The sequence below is a fragment of the Lutzomyia longipalpis genome, chromosome 2 (assembly GCF_024334085.1).
Source record: "Lutzomyia longipalpis isolate SR_M1_2022 chromosome 2, ASM2433408v1".
Taxonomy (NCBI): Eukaryota; Metazoa; Arthropoda; class Insecta; order Diptera; family Psychodidae; genus Lutzomyia; species Lutzomyia longipalpis.
Window position 1 is genome coordinate 28,607,613 of NC_074708.1, and position 26,826 is coordinate 28,634,438.

The 26,826-nt window shown below is 38.2% G+C and overlaps 5 protein-coding genes across 7 annotated transcripts in view; 2 read left to right on the forward strand and 3 right to left on the reverse strand.

The window, feature by feature from the left end:
- Positions 1-26,826, reverse strand: part of LOC129791241 (fatty acid synthase-like) — a 1,176,504-nt gene that overhangs the window by 741,164 nt on the left and 408,514 nt on the right. The gene's annotated exons all lie outside the window — the stretch shown is intronic.
- The window catches only part of LOC129789856 (glutamine-dependent NAD(+) synthetase), a 932,624-nt gene that overhangs the window by 741,164 nt on the left and 164,634 nt on the right, over positions 1-26,826 (reverse strand). The window lies entirely within an intron of this gene.
- LOC129789960 (pupal cuticle protein) overlaps positions 1-26,826 on the forward strand; it is a 1,201,887-nt gene that overhangs the window by 703,852 nt on the left and 471,209 nt on the right. The gene's annotated exons all lie outside the window — the stretch shown is intronic.
- LOC129789825 (serine/threonine-protein kinase Smg1) lies at positions 2-26,826 on the reverse strand. Of its 2 annotated transcripts, none has more exons than XM_055826866.1 (10): positions 26,650-26,826; positions 26,479-26,574; positions 23,097-26,413; positions 20,089-22,058; positions 17,414-18,197; positions 5,112-5,344; positions 3,467-4,901; positions 1,682-2,548; positions 798-1,517; positions 2-647 (listed from the first exon to the last, which is right to left on the reverse strand). In XM_055826866.1, exons 1-9 carry the CDS (start codon positions 26,669-26,671, stop codon positions 837-839), a joined length of 9,405 nt encoding a protein of 3,134 aa, XP_055682841.1. In that variant the 5' UTR covers positions 26,672-26,826; the 3' UTR covers positions 2-647; positions 798-836. The 2 variants fall into 2 exon arrangements, with proteins under 2 accessions (XP_055682841.1, XP_055682842.1); XM_055826867.1 differs by having other exon boundaries at positions 5,148-5,344; positions 26,650-26,813.
- Positions 11,403-15,219, forward strand: LOC129789914 (alpha-2 adrenergic receptor-like). The gene is made up of 3 exons (XM_055827039.1): positions 11,403-12,324; positions 14,262-14,559; positions 14,631-15,219. Exons 1-3 carry the CDS (start codon positions 11,921-11,923, stop codon positions 15,090-15,092), a joined length of 1,164 nt encoding a protein of 387 aa, XP_055683014.1. The 5' UTR covers positions 11,403-11,920; the 3' UTR covers positions 15,093-15,219.

Below are 26,826 nucleotides of genomic sequence, written 5' to 3' on the forward strand. Positions count from 1 at the left end.
ATTTCTAAAGAGATGAAATAAAGATTTATTTGTCGAGCGATTCTAAAATTAATATTTCAATGGGATCTACAAGATTTTTTTTTTAATTTCTGAAAAGATTTTTGTTTTAGATTAATTTTGAATGAACCAATAAAGTTTTTCCCCATTGTTACTAAATCCCCATTAAAACCACAAAATCCAGGAAGTTAAAAGCCTTTAAAAATGGAGTCTTTTGCAAACTCCATGAAGCCGGCTTCTATACCTACGCTTTGATGGTTCTCCCCTCACACAAAATGTTGAACGAGCAACGTATTAGAATCGTCTCCTAATCAGAAAAAGAGAACATGCAGCAGCAGCTAGAGATCCATCAGTTCCACACAAAAGTGATCAGCAGCATTGTCCACGTGAATGGATGTCCAACGCCTTTTGATCTTTGATGTGCAGCCTGGATAGAAGAAGCGCATTGTGTGTGTGGAAATGGTCTGATGGAAAATGTCACAAGATGGTGGTTGTGTTGTTGCAATGCATGTAAAAACGCCCATGTGCGGAGCACACGATGCCCAACCCTGGGGCACGCCCTGTGTCCGTTTTTTTGTGGGACTTTTTGATACGTCACGTCGCTCGTTTGATGTTGATGGTTGCTTTTGCGTTGGACAATTGAGATTTTCCTTGAAAAATCAACAAAAAGACAAAGGACGCTTAGCGTCATAACCTCACTTTCATACAATTTTAAAAAAAAATGGCAGTTAACGGCAGTCATGATTAATTTTGAAAGAAGCTTCATGGAAATGAGAAAAATCAGAGATATGAGGACTTACCAGGAACATTAAGTGCCCTTCGATGTTTTCTGAACCCGTTCACACCCACGGTGTCCATCCTTCGTAGAGCACTGAGAGATTATCAATGTCCATTGCCTCCCGGATCATCCAGTCCACTTGCTCGGGTACGGTGCTCCGTCTTGTCGCCTCTGGATCCCTCCCCTCGAGTTTCAATCGTATTCTCCGCCATACCGACACCCCATACGCATTCCTCTTCTGTAAACTCTGATCACGTGTCTTCCCTAACCTCCCATTCTCCTCATTCTTTGCCGCAAAGGCTTCATGATGGTACTTTTTCAGATCCGATGGACCCTCAAAGATGCCATCAATCTCTCTCTGTAGCACTGCAATTTGCTCAAGAACTTCCTCTGGCTTGCCATCTAAGGCTTCCTTCCGTAGACTCTCAAGGAGATTTTCATATGTTGTTGCAAAGGATTTGCATTTAAGTAAATACTCCTTTGTTGCACTCTGATGTTTCCCCTCCATACGTAGACTACTCTTGAGGAGTCCACGGATATCCGTGGAGATACGTACAAAATCAACATTGAGACGTTGTAGCTTCTCCATAAATATCCCGATGTTTTGCCACCTTTCCTTTATGTCTTCATTCAAAAGATTTTTTGCCTTTTGAACATCCCAAAGTTGTCTTTCCAAGCTTGTTTCTGTCTCATCAACCCATTCAAAGGTGATTTCCTGATCATCTGGGATGAATTCAATCAACTGTTTCGGGGGGAAAAGCAAACCTTTAGACGCCATCTTGAAATTTGTGACATATCTTTGACGGTTTTTTGACAATTGGAAGTATTTGACAGTTTTTTTAACAATTGGAAGTATTTGACAGTTTTTTGACAAAAAGAACTATTTCAATTGATTTAATAACCTACCTTGTTCCGTTTAATGAGGCCTTCATATGAGACAAAAGAGATTCGACTAGTCATGCCATATAGCGCATTATCTGTTTCTACTAAATCAGAATTGATGTTTTCATACTTCAAAATAACGTTGTAATTCTCAATGGCGATCTTTGTGAATTTTGACAACTTCTCCATATTGTCTCGTCGTACAAAAGCCGTTAAACCAAACATTGGCAACACACCTGATAGCTTCTCATGCAAACTACTCATCTCATTGTACATCTTCTGTATACTAATCTCCAATGTACCCACAGTATCCAGCATTTTCTTTATATTCTCCACGAAGTCCTTGCGTGTTGGAAACCTTGATGTTCCTCCTTCATCCTCAAAGCGCCACTCATAGGCACTCCCAACAATCTTCAGCGTTATTGTTCGCACTTTCATCCAACGAATTACGTCCAAATAGACTGAAGCGGCGTATTTTGATGTGAAATACTCGATTATTGAGAATCTCTCAAAATGTTCCTCATCACCGATTTGATCATTTAGTCTCCTCATAAATTCACCTTGAGATGCATTGAGGAGCTCAGTTAAGCTCCAACCATGCGTTGTTCCGTTCTTCTTCCAATCAATACCATTTTTCTCGAGGAATTCCACAAAAATCAACCCACTGCAGTATTTTGCAATTGGTGAGACAATTTGGTGCAAAAACTCTTGGACGTAGCGTTCGTGGGCACCATAGAAATGCTGATACATGTCTGATGATGGTGCGCCAGCCCTCCTAAAGGCACACGCAATCTGCAAAATGCACGTAAAGAACTCAATGATTGCCTCCAATTTCTTTAACGTCCAAATTCTCCGTAAAATCTTTCCTTTTTCCGGGTTCTGCTGTATTTCCTGTATATAAGAAAAAATGCTTATTAATGAATTCTTTCTTGAAATCAACTTAGCATTGAAGCTCCATCTTTTGCCAGAGGATGAATAACTATTGCGATTTTGGTGCAATTTCTTGCGATTTTTCGTCATCTTTTTGTAAATTTTGTTTTCTATTGTCAGATCTCCGTTGCATTTTTGCATTTTCCCTTATGATCAAGCATTTTCCATTGTGATCTTGCGATCTTACGTTCTCCATTAAACCCTGTCCATTGCTTAACCATAAAAACGTATTTTTAACGATCTTTCTTGCAATCTTTTTGTAATATTGCTTAGTTCTTTTGTTCTCTGATACGTTCTTGTGTTCTCGCTTGCTCTATTGCGATCTTACTTGTAATCTCGTGTTCTCGCATGTGATCTTACGATCTCCGTGGTATTTTTACGTCTTCCACTACGTTCTTCTTTGTGATCTTGCGCTTTTGCTTGCAATCTTGTGATTTTTGCTTGTTATCTTGCGATTTCTTTTGCGTTTTTCCATTTTTGCATGAGATCTTGCGTTTCTTATTATGATCTTGCTATTTCCTTTGCGTTTTTGTATGCGTTTTTTGCTTGCAATCTTACGTTTTTGCGTTTTTTACTTGCGATCTTGCGCTTTTGCTTGCAATCTTGCGTTTTTTGCTTGTAATCTTGCTATTGCCTTTTGCCTTTATCCATTTTTGTCTGAGATCCTGCGTTTTTTGCTTGTGATCTTGCTATTTCCTTTGCGCTTTTGCGTTTTTTTCTTGCAATCTTGCACTTTTGCTTGCGATCTTGCGATCTCTTCATATAGATCATCACAAATCCTGCAACCTTACGTTCATTCTCACGCCATAGTTATTCACCCATTTGCTTCTTAATTAAAAAAAAGAAATGAGAGTATTCATTGCATTTAACATTACTTACCATTTGACGCTTCCCAGATGCAACAACATCCACCTCCTGCACCTTCTCAAGCACATCATTCTCCATTAAATTGCTCACAATCTCTTGGAAATCCTTTACATCGGGGAATGTTTCGTTAATTTTCAATAGAAGTTTTTCTCCAGCTGTCTTCTCAATTACTTCACTGTATTCCCCAATTAATGATTCAAATTTCTCCTCAATTTGCATGCCAACAGTTTGTGTGGCACTGTAACATCCTGAATTCTCTGCAGTACCGTTCAAATCATCAATTGCATCCGATATTATTTGTCCTAATGCAACATCATCATGCTGTAGACTTGAGACCATTGTGATCATTTGCAAAATAGATGCATCATCATTCGTAATCCTCAGGAGGGTCTCTAGAGCAATATCCTTTGCAAAATTCTCCAAAAATTCCCAAATATTCTTCACTTTAGCCCAAATTTCATTAATATTGCTGATGAGGTGGTTGTTAATGCCACGTAATTCGCGATCAATGTACTTTGCAACAAATGCAATGCCCTGAATTTCAGCCTTTAATGCTATTTCAGGGTCGAGAATATTCTCTAAAACATTCGGGATATTCTTTGTGAGGCATACGAGGATAAAACCCTTTGCATTGCCATTTAAACGGTTAAAGCTTTCGTCCAAGATATTGTCATACCTTCGCTCAATTGTTTGTTTTTGACTCAATTGATACAAGAGCCCCATTGGTGGCGAAGTCTGTTGGATGAAGTACTCCGTTATGGATGAGAAGCGATCTAGGTATCCATTGCACCACATTTCACACGGTCGATCTCTCAGTTCATGAGCTTTCTGCTGTGCCAACTTAAATTTATTCTCTTCCATTAATTTCTCACACTGCACAAAAACATCATGACGCCTCTTGTAGCAATCTTCGTCCCGGATTAAGGGCATTACACCATTGTACAGGAAAAATTGCTCAAAAATTCCCTCAAGAATTTGCAATTCCTCCTTCATTGATAGACCCATTTCTTTACAGAGTACATGACCGGAAACAATGTCATGTTTATGATCAGCATAGAGTTGATCCCTGTGCATCATTGGCAGAATATATTTTAACCTTTCAAACTCATTTACTTCCACGTTGTAATGTAAAGCATCAAATTCATCCCATTTTGGCACATTAACACCTTTACACGGAAACTCCGGAGCTTTCCCGCGGAATCTCTCAATGTTCCTCTGGATGAAAGCATGTGTATCTTCTTTATGCTTTTCAATGTTCTTTAATTTGTTTTTAACTGATAAAATTTCGGATCTTTGCCATTCATCCACCATTTGAAGATTCCGAATTAATTCTATACGTTTCTTCAAAACTGTTTTCTGCTCATCAAGCTTATTAACTTCCATTGCTACCTTTTGTATTGGTTCAGTGTACTGCTTTAGCTCTTCCAGAACTTCCATAGTGGACCACCTTCAATGGAAAAATCAAATCTTTCCTGAAATCTCTAAAGATCAAATCAAATTCTACCCCTTAAACCCAAAATTTAAACTACACAAGACTAAAAAAAATTCAATTTGGACAAAGCAAAAGGACTCAGGGAGAGCAACAAAGGATATTTTCTCTCCCTAAAGCAAGCATTTCATGTGTTAGAGCATCCAATATATATGTGTAGGTAACTACCGATTAGTATTCCAGCTCCTTTTCATTTCACCATACCGCAATTTGAGCATCTCCTTCTCCTCCCCGTTGTTTATTTGCTTCACCTCAGTGCCATTAGGGGTGGTGTCATCATCCTCACCCACTGCCCAATCCACCAATGGATCATACACAAATGCCTCGAGGAGCGTCAATAGGGTCTCCCTGCCACGTTTTAGTGCCTTCAGCACATTCTCACATGCCAAGCGAAAAGTTCCCTACAAAATAAAATTAATTGTGGCTGTCTCTCTCTCTCTCTTTTTACAAATTACATAACATCCGGTTTATGCTTCGTGTCAAGTTCAGGAAAAAGGAAGTAAAATAATGTATGGGAATTGTGGAAGAGTTGAGATTATTATAGAAAGAATTTATTTAAAGGATTTATAAGAAAATATTGTGGTAGAATTTTTCTCTTAACCCTCCGTATACTGTGAGAGGTAGGTGACCGACCCCAGAGTTTTATTTCGATTAATTGCGCATTAGTCTTTAGAGGTATAGAACCAAGCTTCTGGAAATAAATTCCTTGGTTATCTGAGAAGATTGTGTAAAAATTTCAGGTCAATTCGACAACTAGAAAAAAAGTTATTAACAAAAATGTAAGAAGAGGGAATTCAAAAATTGGTGTAACGGTCAAATTTATTCCAGTTTTCTTCCACACTATTTGTCTCTTTCTAGAAGATTCTAACCTCTAAAAAATCATTGCAAAAATCATCCAAAAATCCATTGAAAAGTTTATTTTTGTGTTCTAAAATGGACAAAAGACTTCTTAAGGAGTACCAAGGAGACTATTAAAATCTCATTTGACCGAAGGAATTTGCTAATTTGCGAGGATTTCTATGGGGTCGGTCACCTTCCCCAATAGTAATGCGCGTGAGTGTTTTGGTCCCAGTATATGGAGGGTTAATGGGTCAAAAAATTTATTTTCTTAGAACGAAACATTCAGATATTACTTCTCTGGAAAAGAACATTAAAATCGATTAAAATTATTTTCAAAAGAAAACCTGTAAAAAAAATATTTTCTTTCATGAAAATTTAAAAAAAATCAATTTTCAAATGAACTCACAGAAAGAAAATGGAGATCAAAACTTTATTTTTTAGCAAAAACAAAATCAAAATCAAATTATTTGATTTAAATTAAAATACACACAGAAAAATAAAATCAATAAATACGAGTCCCAAAATGGATATTTACGAGTATTTACAACGTAGAATATAAAGCGAAATATCTCAGTATCACGCAGCTAAATGCCTGATGATGGTCTTAAGTAAACCGATACGTCGTTAAAAGCGCCACAATGCTCATTTTTTATGCCTGAATATGAATAAGAAAATTTTGGTTTCTATCCCTTTTTATTGTTTTTTTTTTTAACCTGCTGGCCGCCAAGACCTTGGAGCTTCCTTAGAGCGCCAAGGTGGGGTCGTTGAACGACCCCAAGAAGGAAGTCGATTTTCTCATAAACTATAAAACCGGGAACTGTCGGGTCACTACCTTTAGACTCCTTATATAGTCCTCTTGCCCCTTGCATCACAAATTCGCCACCCGGAAACACGCAGAAGAAGATATTAGGGAAAAACATTTTTCACTCATTTTTCACACTTTCTTCGTGAGAAATTTGCCACGAAGTTGACCGCAACTGCTATTTTTTTTCACTACTTCCCCACATTCCCCTCACTTCCCGCACCGTGATAAATGGCAATATTTCTCGAATATTCTTTATTGTTTTGCACATTTATATGCTTCTAATTATGTTTTATGTTGTTTATGTTACTTATTCGCGATAATTCTGACACTGAGATGGTAAAGTGGAAAAGTAAACACAACCCTTTAACCCCCTTCAACCATATGATTTATGATGTGACTAACTTCATTCTAAGAAATTTTCCGCAGCATGGCCGTTACACCAATTTTTGAATTCCCTTCTTCTACATTTTCCTTAATAACTTTTCTTGTGGTGGACGGATTGAGCTGAAATTTTTACACAACCTCCTCAGATAACCAAAGAACTTATTTCCAAAAGATGGGAATGGTATCTTTTATATTTATTAAGTTATAGCACGAAATATAGGGCTGGGGTCGTTCAACGACCCCGCTTGGCGGCCTAGAGGTTAACTGTGAATCATTTTTCATAATTTTATGTACAAGAAACAACATAATTTCATGCATGAAACATGTGCGTTGATGCTGCAATTATTAATAAGAAAATAATCACTGATCGCAGCATTGCAGCATATGTTGCATTGAAATGAAAATTAAGTAAAATTGATAAAATATAATCTGGATGTAGTTTTTTTTGCTTTTTTGAGGCAGATCGTACCCGAATTTTAATTAACCCTTGGAGGATTTTGCTGGCCAAAGTAGGAAATTCGATTTTTTTTAATCGCTACAAAATAAATAATGGGCCTAATTCAGCGACCAAGAAACCCTTGAAATCTTTGAATTTTGTACTGAAATTTCAAGATTTCAAGCGAATTTCAAGGGTTTCTTGGTCTCTGAATAAGGCCCAATAAATGGATAAATTCTACATCTGCGTATAAAGAAGTTTCATTACTTTAAGATCGTCAAAAGAAAACTTAGAAAAACATTTTCTTTTGAGAGAAAATGAAGATCAGACTTTTGAGGTTAGAAACCTTGATCCTTTAAAGTGTTAATGACTCGGTGCTTGAGATTTTACACGTGAAAGGACAAGAAAAAACAGCTTTGTTGTCTTTGTTGTCCATCTCGTACTCACATAGAAATTGTAATGGTCAAGTACTTGGAGCTTAAGTATGATGCCCCGTAAGTTTGGCTTCTTTCAAATGTTTTTTTTTTTTACCGAATTCAAGCCATCTTTTTGCTACTTACAATTGGAAGCACTGACGCATATGCTTTACACATATTTGTTATTTGGCAAATTTTTGCTGATTTTCTACAAGATTTTCTTTGTAAATATTTGTATCATTGCATGAAACAAAGGTGAATAGACTCCTTTTCTTATATTACATTTTTGAACTTCACAATGTCATCAATTAACTTTTCAAAGGTTTATTCATTCTTTAAAATCTTTCAACTCTACTTCCTTTCTGGGTTACCCTTACAAACAATTTGGGGAAGGAGAAGCTTTTCTTTTCCATAAAAAAAGTTAACGTATAGGTATCAATTTTCCACATAATATCCCAAAATAGCATTGCTCTACACATTTTCGTGGTTACATCGTGGGTTTTAGTAAAAGAAGACAAAAGCATCAAAATATATGGCTGGCATTTATATTTGATTATTATTGTTATGATATTATTTTTGTCGCTTGTCTTTCACACGCTTCAGTACCTTTTGCATTTTGACATGGAGTCAATAATACTCGCTTCCAATCATTCCCGGTGCGGCCTCACACCCGCGAAAAAAAAATCCCCCTCACAGTGCACTCAATATGATAAGATTTCAGATGGTTTAGGGCTCCACCACACACAATCTCTTCCTTTTTTTATCACACCACCAAAATCGTAACATTGATAGAGCAAAAGAGCTAAAATGATCAGCTGAACGGATTGCCACGGTGATAAAGATGACTTTATGCTTATTAGGAAGCGCGAGGAGATTTATTATATTAATTTCCCACACTGATTACAAATACATATTCCGCCCCTCCCCCCCTGTCATCCACCCACCCCCAGTCATTTTATTCATTCAAATGATTTATCGGGCATCATCTCCCCAGTGATCGACAGCGTGCGAGGAAATTCAATAAATCACACTCACAATTCCCACGCACATCAACCATGATAAGTGTTTGTTCTCCAGACAAAATCTACTCTTTTCCATAACAAAAAAAATACCTCCAATTTTCCCTCCACAAATGTGAAGAAAAGAAGAAAAATCAAATGGTAAGAAAATCTCCATCAAAACCCTCTCAGTTTGTTTATTTGTGCACGAAGATTGGGTGCATGATGCGGGGAATGAAGTTCAGTTAATTTGGTTTTCATGAGCTTCATCGAATTTCCACCTGCTTAACTCCCCCTCCCCCTCCTCCCCTCAATGTGTGTGCTTTCTGTACTTTTCCACACCTTGTATGTGTACGTATACACAAGGAGGGCAGAGTCTCTCTCTCACACACAGCACGAAGAGAGAAGGATTGTTGCAATATTGCTGAAAAGTTGGGAAATATATTTCATTTTTCGGGGAATGAGGAAAGACAAATTAAAATAAGACGGAAGGTCATTTTTAATTAAAATTCAACACAAGGTTAGCATAGAAAGTAAAAGAAGTAATAATTTACTATTAATTTTACCGAAAGGTGTGTATTTAGCAAAGAAATTTTATTCTTGCAATGCCAAAAAGCAATATTTCGTTGAATCTTCTTGGAAGGAATTCAAATTAAAAAGTTATTTTTAGGTTGAAAAAAAAAATAAAATAAAGGAACGAGGGTAGATTCGAACCCCAGGACTTTTGATTGCTTAGCAAGAGATCTTCCGTATTAACCTAATTAGGCAATACTTTTAGAAGAAGGGATAACCATAAAAAATTCTATTTTTGCTTAAACAAGAATAAAGTTGAATGAATAAGTGGTCAATTAGCGTTCTAAAGAAGTTTCTTCAATCAAAGGCTTAACCCTTTCACGTCTATTGGGTCACACGTAGACCCAAATGTGAAACATTTTATTTTACTTAATTTTAAGGCGTTAATTTTACGTAAATTAGGCTAAAGAAGACATTCTTATTGAGAAATATTTTTTGAGAGCATCCATTGAATAAACATTGCGATAAAAGGAGCGGATGTTTCAATGTTTCTATGTTTCACGTGGACGCGAAAGGGTAAATAAGGAAAGGGATATGTTGTGTTAGAATTTTTTTTTGACTTTTTTTTTAACCCTTTAACGTCCAACGTGAAACATAAAAACATTGAAACATGCGCTCTTTTATCGCGATTTTTATTCTATGAATTTTTTTAGAGGACTTTTCTCACTCAGAACGTCTTCTTTGTACCCTTATGCGTGAATTTGATGCATTTGTAACATGGAAAAACAATTACATTCATAAATAATTGAAAAAATAAAATGTTTCACGTTTGGGTCAGCGTATGACCCAAAAAACCTTAAAGGGTTAAACAGTATAAAAAAATAATGAAATTAAAATAAAAAGAAAATAATTCGTTTTTCGTTTTCAAAAGACAATATTTTTAAATTTGAAAAAAGAAATGGTTATTTTTGTGCTAGAATTTTACTTCAGAGTTTATTTATAAAAATCATTTAAAAAGTATTAGAAGATTTTTTTGATGGTTTATTTATACCCAAAGCCTAAGAAAGAAATTCCTTTACAATTTATTAATTGAAAAGAACCCGATCTATTAGGATTTTTTGCCTAAATAATTCATTAATTTCAACAAAATGTTTCCATTTTTTTGCAAGCTGGGGACTTACTCTATGTATGCTGCTTAAGACGCCTTTATGATATATTTAATAGTTCTCTCATAAAATATTCTATTCCCTTAATATATTTTTGTTTATTTATCGACAAACATATTTTTTTAAATAAATTTGAAACGTTTTTTTTTTAGGAATGAGCCATAATATCCGCTATTCTCAAATCTCAATTGATTTCTTTAAATAAATTAATTTTCCTTAGCATTTGGTGCCGGAGGAAAGCGACAATAATCTCCGAAAGTAGTTGAGAAAAATACGAAGAAAAATGTCAAATCTCGTATTTGAATTTCCCAACATTTGACCGAATAAATGTAATTTTTTTCTAAGATCTTTAACTTTTCTGAATCATTTTTGACCGATAAATTAACGCCTTTTTCTTCCTTATTATGCCATCAAATCATTCTCAATAATTTGATTAACTTGCGAGGAAACAAAAACAGTGAGGAAATTCCCCTGAAATCGTCATAAAGCTCAACAAATAGGCAAAAGTGCAGCTCATTGTTCCAAAGTCAAATTCCAACGAGTCACGATGCTTCCTCTCATTAAATTATCTCTCACTCTATCTCTCTATTAAAATGGGTTTTAAATTAATCGATTACGTCATGAATATTAATTCAAAACATTCGCTTTGTGCGGAAACTTTTCCACGCGACGTATCCAGGTAGTTTTCAATGAAATTCAATGAAATCAAAAGCTTTTGGCAAAATTTCCATCTCTCACTCTTCCTGCGCTTACTTGTGCGCGTCTTGTGGACTTTCCACGCACGGAGCTCGGTCTGCCACTTGATGCTTCTCCCCTTGAAATTACATTCGGCAGTTTGTTGCTAGAAATACGCCGAAATTGTTGGCTTCAGACGGCGCTCCTCCAAAAAAAGCATAAAATTTCACATCAAATAAAATTAGTTTTGTGTAATTCCTGTTGCTCAGATTTTTTCCCTCGGTGGTGTGATTACTCCAGTGAGAAGTTCACAGAGGTCAAAGACTATCTGGAAGACTTTTTTCTGGCTAATTTCTTTCCAATTTGTTAAGAGTTTGTGAGCTTTCTTGAAGCTTTATTGTTGCGGAAGCAAATGAGAAACAAATAAAAACTTCTCTGAAGATGATGTAGAAGTAAAAATATGCCGTATAGTGATGATTGATGAATTCTCAGGTGGAAGAAGGTGTTTGTAAACGTGCTCCACAGTACAGAGTACACTCAGCGGAGGGACATTATTTGCTATTGCTGCCAAAGATGGATTTTGTATTGGAAGTTTGTTTAATTTTTTGTCAAATCATAAGAAATTCAACATTTAGTGGCCCCCCGGGCTGTGTCATCCCACTGCAAATTCCCTGCTGTCCCATCTAAAGCCAAAAAAAGACAAACTTCTGCATCAAACTCTGTGCGTGCGTGAAGAGAGTGATCATGGAGGCAGTTCTTGGACGTGAAAATAGTGGAAGTGAATATGGTGATCGTGTTAGTAAAATAAAATCAGATCTTGTCTTTTGGACAATTGTCGATGGTGCTCTTGTGATAACAATCCTCTGTGGCAATACACTCACAATCCTCGCCATTCGCTACAGTCGTCGCTTGCGGAGTGCCATCTCCAATCTCTTTGTCCTCTCACTCGCCATCTCAGACATTGTTGTGGGCTTCACACTTCCCTACCATTTAGCCTTCTATGTGGGCTCATCCCTTGGCAAAGTGGAAATTTGGTGCCTCTTGCGCTTCTTCCTCATCATCCTCGCCTGCTGCACGTCCATATGGAACCTCATTGCAATTGCTGTCGATCGCTACATTGCCATCATCTATCCTCTGCACTACAGCAGGTACGTTTTATGACTTATTTCGCGCGGTCTTTTTAATAAAATATTAAGTATCTTCCACCAAATTTTACACAGCCACACGAATATTAATTTTTTGCGCTAATTGAGTGTTTTAGGCGTTAGCAAAAAATCTCCTTAAGATAATTATTTGTTTTTCGAGTTCTTTAGTCTTTAGTCCAACTACACCGCGGGTCGACCTCAAGTGGCAATGATTTTGCTTTTTTCTCCATTGGAGATTGAGATTTAAATAAAGAGTTAAGCTTTCTGTCCGCCATGGGTTATTAGTAAAAGGATTTATTGACAGAGAAAAATGTCTTAAAGACGGATAACAGAGTCAGAATAAAATCCCTCGATTAAGAATTAAATAGTTTTAAGTTTTTTTTTTCGTTTAGAAAATTAATCCTTCACTCAGATATCTAAAAGGAAATTTTTAAAATTTTCACAAAATCAATTTTCAAAATTGTCTAAAAAAGTTAATTTTCAACACAAACTCTTGAAATTCAGCACAAGAAGTTCTGAAACTCTTCCTTTAACCGAATTTATTTTATTTTTATTAAAATAAGAAGCTTTTTATGTAATTTTTTGGCACTCAAAGAGAACAAATAAAATCTTTCGAATACCTATATTCTGAAATTTTTTCAAAGACTTCACTGATTAAAAAATTCCTTGGAAAATTCTCTTCAAGCATAGATTCTAGAGATTTCGCATGCTATTAAACAGAGCAAATCTTCAGCTAAAAATAAATGAATAAAAACGGAAAACTAATCATCAATTTCATCAAATAATTCGTAAAATATTTACGGAATTTCGATTAAAAAAATGTGAAATGAAAATAAGCTCAAAAGCACAAAGCATAATTAAAAAGTAAAATATACTTATAATTGTAAAGAAAAATCGATAAATAAAAAGAAGTTCTAGCTTCAGTTCGAACTCAAGATAGAAGCGTTGAGAAACAAGATCGCTAATCATTATGCCAAAAAAAGGAATAAAAAATGAGACGAATATTTTTATTTTTGGTTTATGTATAAATTAAATTGCTTAATTAATTAATTTCATTACCCTAATTTTGGGTTATTTTGCTTAAAAACGTTTAGTCTTGTTCTGGCAGAATTGTGCCTTTAATTCAGACCGGGGGAAAGTTAATTTTTCCAAAAATTCCACTTTTTAAGTATTTAAGTATTATCAAGAGTTAAAAAAAAATAAAATTACAGAAAAAGCTCTACGATAAATCATTAAAAAATCCTTTTGAACTTAATCGTTTAGTTGAAACAATTTCTTCTTCAAAAATCGTTTAATAAAAAACGTCTAATAAATTAATTATTTTATTAATTTGACGTTCTTGACGAAATATTTTTTTTCTCTTTGGCCGAAGAGTACAGAAAATTAAACTATCTACCTTATTCCATCCAATATTTTTCAAAAAAAAAGCCCAAAATGATGGAAAAAGAAAAATTTATTCCCAAAGTGAGATTTGAACCCACGTCCCCTACTTGCTCAGAGTAAAATTTCTTTTAAAAGAACGTAGCAACTAGAACCTCTCGGCTAATTAATCATTATCTTATTTCAATGCTATGCCTTTTTATAGTATTTTTTTATGATACTTTTTTATATTTTTTTGACAATAAATTCAAACTTAAAGATAATAAATTTTCCGTAGATTTCCCCCGATATTTTTTTTTATAAAAAAATCATATTGATATCCTCATAAAATTGATAAACATTCTGTGGGTGGAAATCCATTCTTATCTTCAATTTTTATCTGTTGCTGCACTTCAAACACAACACAACACAATAGTCAAACAACATAATAACACTGTAAATCACTTGAGTATTGAAGCATTAATTTTCTCGAGGGTCAGCGCATTTTGCAATAAATTGCCCCCACGTGCTTCTTCTTTTGTGTTTCTTCTGCTAATTTGTTAATTATTCTACGCACACAGGTACATGACGAAAAAAGTCGCATTGTTCCTGTGTAGTATTGGATGGATGTTGGGCATTCTCATTGCCACTGTTCCACTCTTCTGGAATAATTGGGATTCAGCGAATGAATGTGAATTCGATGAGATCCTCAAGCCGTGGTACATGGCTGGTGTGATAACACCCGTCTTCTCAATGGTATGGCTTTGCTTGCTCATTGTCTACAGTCGCATCTACCGCGAGGCATCGCGTCAGATTAAACAGATGCGCTCCTCCGTGTCTAATCTCAATCAAATGCCATCAGACTGGAAGTCTGTGCAGGTAAAAGAAAATCTTTTTTTTCTTTCAGAGATTTTCTTGATGAATTTTTTATCTTTTTTTTTCGCACACAGGTTGTCCTCTTAATTCTGGGATGTTTCTCAATCTGCTGGCTACCCTACTTTGCCATTGCTACGTCACAAATCTTCCGGATGCTCAATCACAGCTCCGCGACTCTCTACAAGGGAGCCTTCTCACTGGCAATGGCCAATTCGGGGATGAACCCCCTTATTTATGCATGGAAAAATCGCAATTTTCGCAAAGCCTTCGGGAATCTTTTGCGCTGCAAGAATCCCGATGCAATTACCCCCAATGAGAATAACAATACAGCCGTTAAATGCCGGAAGGCCTCTGTGTGTGACCAAGAGACCCCCCCTGCCATTGAGACGCCCCACATTCCCGAACAAGTGGACGAGGAAGATGCAGAAATTCACAACAAGAGCGCCCGGAGTAGCTACGATGCCCAAAGTTCAGACACCGTGACGACGCATCTTAGCAAATTCAGCACAACCATCGCCTCCACGAGTGTCTCCTGAACACCCTGCCCCACTTTGGTTCAATCCCACCAAAGCCATTTGCTGAGTGCATCCTCTTCATCAGCAGAGCAGCATCAAACCCAACACACATTGCCTCCATCGCGCGCGTGATGCTGGCTCTATCGCTCTTCCCATCCCAATCATACCCAATTCCCCATTGCTGCTGTTTGCCAAACAGATAAAAGTTTTAAATGTGAATTCTACGCTGTGCTGTGTTGTGTGTGCCATCCTGACAGAGCAAAAGTGAAGCTTCTGCTGCTCCCTCCCACAAAATCTTCTTAACTTTCAGCACAAAAATATACAAACTTTAAGTACCATCTGATGAGATTTTCAATTTCTTCTTGCTCTCTCTCTCTGTACCACCGATCTGTGGGGGGAGTGAGTTTGAGGAAGCATCACCCCAGCAAATAGTCTGAGTCACCCACTTCGAAGGGGCATTCATTGAGCATTTTTTTGTCTAAATTAATTTTTTCCCAAAAAAAATGAATTAAAAGACAAAAATGGAATGAATATTAAATGTGAAAATAAAGGAAATAATTGTCAAAAAGAAAATTTAAACAGAGCGTTTTTATCATCCATATTCTTCTTCTTCTTTGTGGTTATTGTTGTTTCGTTACGGAGGTTTCTGAATGTTTGTAAATTTCTTGAAAATTATAATTTTTGGATTATTTCGTTTGACTTAAGCTAATTATTCCGTAAAATAATTTTAAATTTAGCGCGCATACGGTGAAAAAGGAAATGTTGAGAAACTCATTATTAAGTTTCTTTGTCAAGTCTAAATGAAAATATATTACAGATTTCTTTAAAAGCATTTTGAAAACGCGACAATCAAGAAATCGTCAAAAAAAAATCAAAATATTCAACAGACGAATATTTCTTTTTATGTTTTTAGTCTCAAATCGGTAGAGACTGAGGAGCAGAAGCCTAAAAAGTACTAAATTCTAGTCAAAGAAGTAAAATTCAATTTATCACTTTATATGCTTAAATTTAGTACATTTTCCCATTGTATTCAGTAGGTTATACTTTTTCAGATAGAATTTACTATATTTTTCAATAAAATTTAGTACTTTTAATGATTGAAGTTAGTACTTTTCGGTTTGAATTTACTGTTGCTTCGGCTGTTATTTAGTAATGTTTAAAATTAAATCTTAAGAAGTAAGTTAAATAATTAAAAGTACTAAATTCTAATTAAAAACATACTGAAATTATAGCCAAAAATATAGTAAATTCTAACTGAGAAAGTTCTGAATTTAATAGAAAAAGTGTTAATTTTAAGCCGAAAATGTACTAAATTTTAGTCGAATTTGTACTAAATTTAATCCAAAAAGTACTAAAGATCCTAAAAAGTTCTAAAAATCCTTAAAAAGTAAGTTCAAACCGAGAAAGTAGTAAATTCAAGCCGAAGAAGTAGGTACTAAATTCCAGTTGAAAATGAGAATATTCAGATCTTCAGAAATATTGTGTTTATTCGCTAATCTTCGTATTATTCACCAAAATAGTAAAAATATTCAGCAGATAAACACCCCTAGGCGAAAATGCAATTTTTATACTTTGTTAAGTAGTTTAATTTTCGTTTTCTTTAAGAAATTTTTAGAAAGAATTTTAATAATTAAATAAATTGCCGAATTATGTAAATTTTGAGTTTCTGAAAAAATCCAATTCCATTGGGAGTTTTCAGATCTTTGTCTTGGTTTTTTTAAGTTTTAATGGTTATAAATAATTCTTTTAATCCTTCCAACGATTTTTTGTTTTAAATATTTTCTCTTTGTTTCTGTTGTTTCTATGAACCAAATTAAGGTTTCTTGACGGAACTTCTTCAATTCCCATCTCTTATTCAAGAAAATTAATGAATTCTCTTGCCAATGAAAGAGATTCACGTAAATTTCCAATTTTTCCAGCAAATAAAATTTTAAAAATAAATATCTTCAAAAGAAAACCACAAAGAACCTCAATGACAAACCCCTTTGAGAAGAAATTTTTCCTCATTCTCTCTCTTCTCTTCTTCCTCACTCTGTGTACGCGCTATCGCAAATGAGGATTATGTACTAATTAATTCCTCCACACAATTTGTCACTGATTTTCCAATACAAATCCTCCCCTTTCCTCACTTCGCTCAATCGACGAGGCGACTGATAAGACAAACCACCCAATAATTTGGGCTTTACCCCCCACGCATTATCTTGACTTCTTGGAAGAGCCTCTCATTCATTTGTCGAAGGGAGAACGTTTCACTCACAGGGGTCAGTGAATGGGATTTCATGGTGATTCAGGGTAGGATTAAATTAAAGCAACAATGAGGAAAGGAAAAAAAGCTCACTCACCTCAATGCCAGTGACTCCGAGGGCATTCTCGAGATTCTGCGTCATCCGGAAGGGTGTCTTTTCCGGCACACGTAGCGTCTTTCCCTTCTCAAAGCACACATTGTAGTCAATGTGAACAATCTCTCCGGTGCTGAGATTCACCAGGATGTTGTCCAAATGTCGATCTCCCAGCCCAATGATGTACCCAATGACACTCATCACGGCCAGTGAGAGTGAATAGTTCCGGACAATTTGTCTCCATTCAGCTGCCGTTGTGCTGGTGCACCAAAATTCCCGCGATAGCAAATCCCGCGGAGTTTCTGCCGCCAGCTCCGTCAGAACTTCCCGCAGGACCTCAATGGGCCACGTGGAACGAGCATCGGTGACCTTCATCCCCTTCTCCTGGAGCTTTGGCGTGAGTTTACTGAAGAAAAGCTCCGAAGGGCGCATAATTGGGGAAATTTCCTTCTCTTTGCGCGGTTTTGCCGCCTCACGTTGCTGCCACTTTTTGTACACAGAAAAAATCGGCAGAACCCCATCGACCCAACTGATTAGACCCGATTGTGGGCCAAGTGGGATGACGGAGTAGTGACGAGCACGATATGAGGAAACATTCCCATTGCAATCAATCGTGCGACTCATCATTGAATTTGCAATTGAGAGGAATTGCATAATTCTCTCATCGAGATGCAAATCCTCCAGCCCTTTGAAGAGGTACGTGTAGCGATTCCCATCACTTCCGTGGAAAGCCAACTTCTTGGGCTTTGTCTTTGTATTGAGGATCTGTACCATATTGTCCACAGATCTACAGGAAAGCGTCAAAAAAACAATAAAAAAATAGGGATTTGTGTTTAAAAAATTAAGGAATTCTGAGGATATTTTAGATTTTTCTAGTCAGGAAAATTTCAGGACTTCGCAAGAACTTGGTTAGAATATTAAGAATCTTAAATTTCTTCAGTACTTCTTAGACAGAAAGGTTTAGAATCTATGAAGTTTTGATTATTTTCTTAAATTATTATCCTGAATAAAAATAGAAAAAATGAAACTTCTGACTACTTTTCTTGCTAGGACTATCAGATTTCTAGTTATTGTCTAGACTTGTATTAAAATCCTAGAATTTTTTTTTTATTTTTATTAAAAATTTCAAGTTCCTGACTAGAAATATTTCCAAATTTAAAAGTCTCAACTTATTTTTTGATTAAACAGAGAAAGAAAATCAAATTTCTGATTAATTTTCTTGTGAAAAGGATCTAGAAATTAGGACCGGATGCATTTATGGCTGAAGAGACTAGAAAATTGTTTGTTTGTTGAAAGACATTTAGAAATTTAAATTTTTAACTAGGATCATCAGAAACTTAAAGATTTCAAAGTCCTTCCTAGAACACTGTTAAGAACATTAAATTCAAGACTTTTCTTCTTCATAATTTAGAGTTTATTGCAAAAAATATGACAGAATTCTCACTCTGAAAGAGATCTAAAGACTCTTCCTGCTTAATCTTCTAGCTAAACAGACCTAGAAATTTTTATTTCTAATTAATTTTCTAGCTGAACAGATCCAGAAAATGAAATTTCTGATTAATTTTCTAGCTGAACAGATCCAGAAATTTTTATTTCGGATTAATCTTCTAGCTGAACAGATCTAGAAATTTTTATTTCTGATTAATTTTCTAGCTGAAAAGATCCAGAAATTTTTATTTCTGATTAATCTTCTAGCTGAACAGATCTAGAAATTTTTATTTCTGATTAATTTTCTATTTGAACAGATCTAGAAAATGAAATTTCTAATCAATTTTCTAACTAAACAGTTCTAGGAAATGAAATTTCTGATTAATTTTTAAGGTGAACAGATCCAGAAATTTTTATTTCTGATTAATTTTCTAGCTAAACAGACCTAGGAAATGAAATTTCTGATTAATTTTTAAGGTGAACAGATCCAGAAATTTTTATTTCTGATTAATTTTCTAGCTAAACAGACCTAGGAAATGAAATTTCTGATTAATTTATTAGCTGAACAGATCCAGAAATTTTTATTTCTGATTAATTTTCTAGCTAAACAGATCTAGAAATTTTTATTTCTGGTTAATTTTCTAGCTAAACAGACCTAGGAAATGAAATTTCTGATTAATTTTTAAGGTGAACAGATCCAGAAATTTTTATTTCTGATTAATTTTCTAGCTAAACAGACCTAGAAATTTTTATTTCTGATTAATTTTCTAGCTGAACAGAACCAGATATTTTTATTTCTGATTAATTTTCTAGCTGAACAGATTTAGAAAATGAAATTTCTGATTAATTTTCTAGCTGAACAGATCTAGAAATTTTTTTTTCTGATTATTTTTCTAGCTGAACAGATCTAGAAAATGAAATTTCTAATCAATTTTCTAGCTAAACAGATCTAGAAAATGAAATTTCTAATCAATTTTCTAGCTAAACAGATCTAGAAAATGAACTTTCTGATTAATCTTCTAACTAAAAAGATCTAGAAATTCAAATTTTTGTTGTACTTTCTACCTAAGATCTAGAAATTTAATTTTCTGATTCATCTTCTCCCTAAAATGATCAAGAATTTTAATTTTCAGCCTAAAAAGACCTAGAAATTCAAATTTTTGGCCTACATATTTTCAACTTAAGAACTTCAAGACAAAATCATAAAAAAAAACTCATTAAAAAACAACGAAATACAAAAGATAACTAACCTGATGTGGATTTGCTCCTTCCCGGAATTCTCAACGCCTGGCATGGAGATCACGGTGTCCTTGAATCCAGCCAAAGTTGGGCTGATATCGCTCATTTTGAGAACATTATTCGAGCGCTTCTGGACACGCTGCTGGAAAACCCCGCAGAGAGATTTGAATCTCATCCATGGCATCAGTGGGGCATCCCTACGCATTGGTTGCCTCAGGAGATCACTCAATTCCCCAATTGGCTTGGAGAATTTCTCCTGGAACGCTGCTTCGTGCTTCGTTTCTGCTTCCCGGGAGATTGTTGCGCGAATCTTATCCATTGTCGCCACAACGGGCTTCATTAGCTGATGATAGAGCTCTGAGAAGGTGCCGTAGTTGGTGTCTGTGATGCCCTCTTTGGTGATTTGATCATCAAGTTCGGAAAACTTCTTACTGGACGCCACGTAGGTTTGGGACATGGAAACGAGGCACATTTCATCCCAAAGCAGACACACGCGACGTAGTTCCCGGACAAGAAGCTGCACCTGAGCCACAGTGTCAGCTGCTTGATTTGAGAGTGTGTCCAGGAGGGAGTAGAAGCACTCACTGAGGGTATTGCTGGCTTCGGATTTAGCCCCCTGGGCTGCTCCCACAACAGCTGGGAAAATAATAATGTGCGGGGAATCTTCAGCTACGCGACAGAGAAGCTCAGACACACGCCTCCGGACGTAGGGTTCGTGATGATTGAGACGCGAGAAGAGCTGCGGGATGATCACCTTCCACGGGGATGTTGGTGTGCTTGCCAGACCCTCTTCGAGGACTTCCTGCAGCCCCAGAGCGTGCTTCACAATGAGCCTGAGGAGACGAAGTGTTGCCGCCACTGTTGAGCTTGCTGAGTCCTCATCAACCTTCCCACAAGTACCCAACTGGAGGTACTTAAAGTACGCATCAGCTGCCATCTCGTAGTACCCATAGACGTGCTTATGTGCCCTCCGCCAGATCCCAATAATTGCCTGAAGTTGCTCCGATGTGATGTGCGCAAAACTCGGTATGTTCCGGATGTGACTCTCCAGCAAATCCGTCGAACTCCCATCTCCTGGCTCAATGTCATCAATCTCCATTGGCACTTGATGCTCACTCAAAATTCCCACTGCCTGGGATATTTCCTCCTGCGATGCATCCGGAATTGCCTGAGAAATGCCCGCAATGTCAGCCGGTTGGAAAATCGTTGCACTCGGACGATTCTCAACCATCTTCCTGCCCCATTTGTAGCACCATCCCCCAAAGGCATTCCACGCCTTCGCCAAATCCGGACACTGCTTCACACTGGCCCCAATTAGCTTTCCCGTGGCCAAGTCTGTCAACGGAATAACGCCACCAGCATCGAAATCCGGCGTCGGCTTAACGTCCGGAAGTTGATTGAGAAGCTGCCCGAGTGGCATTTGCAGCTGCATTTGCTTCTCATCCTCCGGAATGAGCCACTCGGAGATACTAAGAAGAATCCGAGCACCACGCTCACTAATTTGCGGATCAGGCTGCCCTCCGGAGGCTATATGCCCCCGGATTCCCAGAGCTGTTGCCGCTGTGAATTGCACAGCAAAGTCCCTCTTCTCCGGATAGCAATACAACCACTTGCTCGTCTCATAGACAGCCCTCCCGAGATTTAGATCCCACACAGCTGCCTCCTTGTGTGCCATAATCGCCTCACACGCTGCCTCCAGACTCTCAGCATTGCTCGTCCTCGCGTAGTAGCGTTCAAGCTCTCTCCTGCACAGCTGCAGATTACCTTCCTTCCTGGACATGGACACCATATCCAGGCGCAGCATTGCATTGAGGTCATCCACCTTCCTCTCCGATCCACAGAAGAATTCCGCAAAATAGAGAATTCTCGTCAATGTCAGGGATCCGAAGATTTTATCCACCGACAACGAGTCCACGGAATCATCCCCAATCTTTATTTTGTGGCAGATGTGATTGAGAATCGTGAGATTGTTCAGGTGCTCCTGTTGACATCGAAAATTTCATGAAATTTTGGAAATTTTTCACTGCTGGTTTTGAAATTTTCACACCAAGTTTAGAAAACTTTGAAAAGATTCTTTGCTTTGAAATATTGTGTAATTTTCATTGAAATATTTCAAGAAAGTCGGGCTTATGGGGAAAAATGTAAAGAAACGACTACTTTTTGATTTTCCCGCAACGTTTTGATTATTTTTTTTTGAAAATTTTTGAAGATTCTTCAGATTTTTGTAAGTAAATTATGGAAAAGGTAGCTTGAAATAGCTAGAACGTGAATTATCGTTAACATAACCTCAATGAAAATTTTAAAGATATTTTTTTAGAAGTTTTTCCTTCAAATTTTGTCATTAAATTAGACTAAAACGTCGCTGGAATACAAAAAATAGTCTTGCCGCTTAAAACTATTTAATCTTTCTAAACATAACCACAATTTTATAATTGTAAAAAGGGCCAAGATTGAGTAAATGCAAAAGAAACTTTAAGATAATTGGTATAAGGAGACTTTTAGTAGTTTTGTCTGTAAAATAAACCAAAACGTCGCTAAATGAAAAAAATGTTCAATCCTCCGGTTAGGATCATCTAAAACTAACCTCAATTTTACTTGTAAACAGGGTTAAAAAAAATAGCAAATTCCAAAGAAAACCTAACGAGGATATTTCTTAAGAACTTTTAGAAAACAAATCAAAACGTCGTCAGTACAAAAAATACATATTTAAATCTCTGGTTAGATCCATCTCAACCTAACCTCAATTTTACTTCTCAAAGAGGTTAAAAATGAAGAAATTTAAAAGACAAGAAATTCTTGAAAATTTTTTGTAATTATTTATGTAAAATAAATCAAAACGTCGCAAGAAGAAATATTTAAATCTTTGGTTAGTCTCATCTAAACCTAACCTTAATTATTAAAAGGGTTAAAAAGTGAGAAATTAAAAAGATAAAAAAGCTTTAAAATAACTCAAAACATCGCTAGAATTCAATGAATTGGTTCTAAAATTCAAATAAAATCTCCGAAAAAAACAACTAACCTGAGAATGCGTCCTTAGGGCTTCCTGGAGGCCATTTTGAAATGTTTTAGAGCACGTCTGGAGAACATTGGGTGAAATTGATTTCCCGGGGAAGATGCATGTGACGGTATTCTCAGCCAGGGAGAAGATGTGGTGGCAGGAGAAATTATTGGTGAACTCTGTTTCATCCGAGAGGATATCCCAATTGGCCAGGCACTCCTCTGCTATGGACTGATCCTCATCGTAGCGCATAATACACCTTACCTGCTTTGAGGTTATGTTTATGAGGGGAATGGTGGCTCTGGGGATTGTCCGGGCTTCCTCATTCTCAAGAAATACCGCCAATTTCTCCCACTGTGCTGACCACATGAGACACTGCACCAATTGATCCACAATAAACTCCCGAATATGCTTATCTAGCTTCTGATCTGCCTCCAGGATCTCGGTGTAGCCCGCGGCGGCTGTTTCTCTGTGTCCCGCTGCCTGTTCTGCGGCCATCTTCACCCACACCAAGCGACGCCCGGAGATCTTCTTGATCCACGTGTAGAGTCCACTGAGGGAGTCACTTTCACCATTCCGGAGAAGTGCCCACGCCAGGGACATCAGGGTGTGCTCAAAGAGTGGTTCAGCCACACGCTGTGCCTCCACGAGATTCCGTATCGTGCTCTCGGAATACCGAATGACCATCTCGGGTTCCATGCAGTGCAATGCCACGAGATCCACTGCTGTCCGGATGCGATTGAACCACTCATTGCATGTGGATGAGTTAACGTGAAAGAATGTCCGGGAGGGCTTCTCAGGGCTCGGCAGGGCAAAGGCTGTCCCTTCCGTTGCACTGTAGATGGCCTTCTCGAGAGCTTCCATGAACCCCAGAAGAATCCTCGCATGCCGCTGATTTGCGAGAACTGTCTCAATCCCAGCCACCGTTGTGGTCTCCTTGAGATCGAGAATTCTCGCATCCTCCTTCACAATGGCCTCAATGCGTAGAAACGTCTCCTGGGGCTTCCCAAAGGGCGTCCGGAGCTTATTGGCCACACAGAATTGTGCTGCTTCCCACTGAATCCACGCCACGAGGCACCGGATGTCCCGCAGAACTGCCTCATCGTACTCCCCGCATGAAGATTTAGCCACCCAGGCACGCTTAAACATCTCCCGGATGGTTCTATCGCAAAATCCGCCGGAACTACTGAACGTGATCACCTCGAGGAAGTCCCGGAATTGATCTGGCCAAATTTCACTGATAACTGCAGCGCTCTTGTGCCATTGCTGCATCTCCCGGATGTGCGCATCCCACTGCCGTGCCTTCCCCGTGAATTCATTCACCTGCCTCAGGGAAACATTCAGCGGGATCTTGGCGAAGATTTGCGAATAGAGTTCCCGGATTTGTGAACTTGTACTACACATCTCAATGCAGCAAATCTCCGCAAGTCCCGGGAAGATTTTCTCATTAACCACGACGAATTTGTCCAGGAAATCACTGAGAATTCCGCCGGATTTGATTTTTGTCTCATAATTCGCCTTTGTGGGGATGTCCAGGATACTTTGGAGGATGCTGCAGAAGGTGGGATTGTCCCGCAGGATGGTGCAATGCGCTGCCGCCTGGAGGATCATCTGATGGCACCATTCAAGGAGGAGATTTTGGGAATGACGCGGAATCCATGCTTGCTGCAGGAGCGTATCAATCGTGGAGAGAATTGTCTCAAAATTATCTGTTGTGGGACTCTCTGTGCGATCCAGGCTCATCATGGGGGTCACCTTGCCAGCCAGGAGTCCGCTGGAACTGATGAAATTCCCATTATTTGAGCAATGAGCCACCAGGAGGGTGAGAATGGCATGATGAACTACGGGGAAACGGAGCCAGATCTCATCGGCAGGACAGAGATTCGTCGTTAGCATCTCCAGGAGACTCGGCCGGAGGGCATACAGGGCAATTATGGATGTTGAGGAAGCTGCCAGGCGTGCCAATCCATTGAGATGGAAGACAATGAGGAACTTCCAGCGCTCCTGGGTGCTTCCGGAAGCTCTTAGAGCCAAAACTGCGGCATTTAGCTCCTCAATGATGACGGAATAGGCTCTCTCCAGTATTGCCACATTCTTCACATCTACAATTTCCTGCCAGAGCTTCACGAGGGCTTCCCGGCACTTTCCATCGCGGGAAAATCTCTCCCGACGTAGATGTGGATGCACGAGGAGGAGCTCAATGAATTCCATGGAGATTCTCGTCTTCATCGCACGCAGGAAGCGCAAGATGATGAAGATGAGACTCAGCATTTGCCCACGAGAGTATTCCTGCACACGCTGAAGCTGCATCTCAATGAGGGATTGAATATCCTCCCGGGAGGCATCAAATTGCACTCCGTGGGTGTCAAAGAGCAACGCTATGAACTCATTAACAGTCAGAGTGACTTCCTCCTCTTGGGGACAATGCTGGATGGCCACCTTGGCAGCTGGGAGAACCTTAGCGTAGCCCTCAAAGAGAAAATCCTCCCCAATGGCAGCCACAGCCTCCGGACAGGACACATCAATGCATTTCACGATGGTATTGAGAGCAGCCACGAAGGAGGCAAAGATGACAAATTGCTCAGCTTCCTGACTCCCGAGATCTTCACTCTTCAGCACAATATCCTCAATTATCTGATCCAGCAGCCTCACGGTGAACTTGATGTCACGACGCCAGAATGGGCGGAAATTCTCGAGGATTTTGGCACAGTGATCCCTCACACGGAGGCTCTGATCCGTCTCCAGGTGCCACCCAACCAGGATGTCAACTGTGTCCGTGAAGAATGGCCTGAATTGCGTTGGGTAGTTCGCAGCAATGGTGTCAATGACGCTGGAAACACTCGTAAAGACTTCCACGTTGTCTGTTTTCTCCAGGAAATCCTTCAGTGTGTCCAGGAGCTTTGGGATCTGCGACGAAACCTGAATTCCCTGCTCCTGCAAGACTTCCAACGCGCCCCGAAGCACTCCCATCATCAACCCCTTGATTCCTTTGTTCCCTTTGAAGACTTTCAGGATTCCCGCGGTGAACTGACTGAATTCCCCACGCATAACAACCCCAATCTTGGCCAGAATCTCCACAACGTGCACCTGGCATTCCTTCGGTCCATCCAGCAGCACCTCCACGCATCCCTCGAGGATTCCATCAAATGAACGACGAATGTAGTTACTATTTGTCGGGTCAACAATCACTCCCTTCAGCTTCCCGCACAAATCCAGCGCCCCTTCGACACTCCTCTCAGCACACAGACGATTCATCAACTTGGAAATCCTCATGTCTTCCGGGAAGCCAAATGACGAAGCATCACTGCGTGTCTTTGCCAGATTTGACGCAGAACCATCTTCCGGAAATAGAGAATTTTTTAAACTTTTCTTGAATTTCTTCTCGCTAAAAAAATCAACTCACATCTATCCGGACTGCTGTGTTTCTTCTCATTCTGCAGCACCTGTGTCACCTTGGACTTTCGCACAACACGTACAGCCCCCGATGTCCCAGGAGCGCCTTCCAGGGGGGGCAGAGAAAGTCAAAAGTCTCAACTAAGGATACCCATTTGTAAACAATGGTAAACAAACTCACCCATCATCCCGTCTTCTTCCATCCAATACGCGTTTGCATGTGCTCCAAACACTTTTCCACACTTTTGCACTTTTCTTTTCAATTTTCACGACTTTTCTTGCCTTTTTATTCGCCTTTATTTTCAAAGCAACAGGCTGGAAAATATTGGAAAATAACTTGTTTTGAGGTTATGTTCCT

Coding starts and splice junctions, on each gene's coding strand:
- LOC129789914 (XM_055827039.1), top strand. CDS start 11,921: ATGGAGGCAGTTCTTGGACGTGAAAATAGTGGAAGTGAATATGGTGAT. Junction 12,325..14,261: donor TATCCTCTGCACTACAGCAG/GTACGTTTTATG, acceptor CTACGCACACAG/GTACATGACGAAAAAAGTCG. Junction 14,560..14,630: donor CAGACTGGAAGTCTGTGCAG/GTAAAAGAAAAT, acceptor TTTCGCACACAG/GTTGTCCTCTTAATTCTGGG.
- LOC129789825 (XM_055826866.1), bottom strand. CDS start 26,671: ATGGAAGAAGACGGGATGATGG. Junction 4,902..5,111: donor AGGAGCTGGAATACTAATCG/GTAGTTACCTAC, acceptor TTTCCATTGAAG/GTGGTCCACTATGGAAGTTC. Junction 2,549..3,466: donor CATCTGGGAAGCGTCAAATG/GTAAGTAATGTT, acceptor TCTTATATACAG/GAAATACAGCAGAACCCGGA.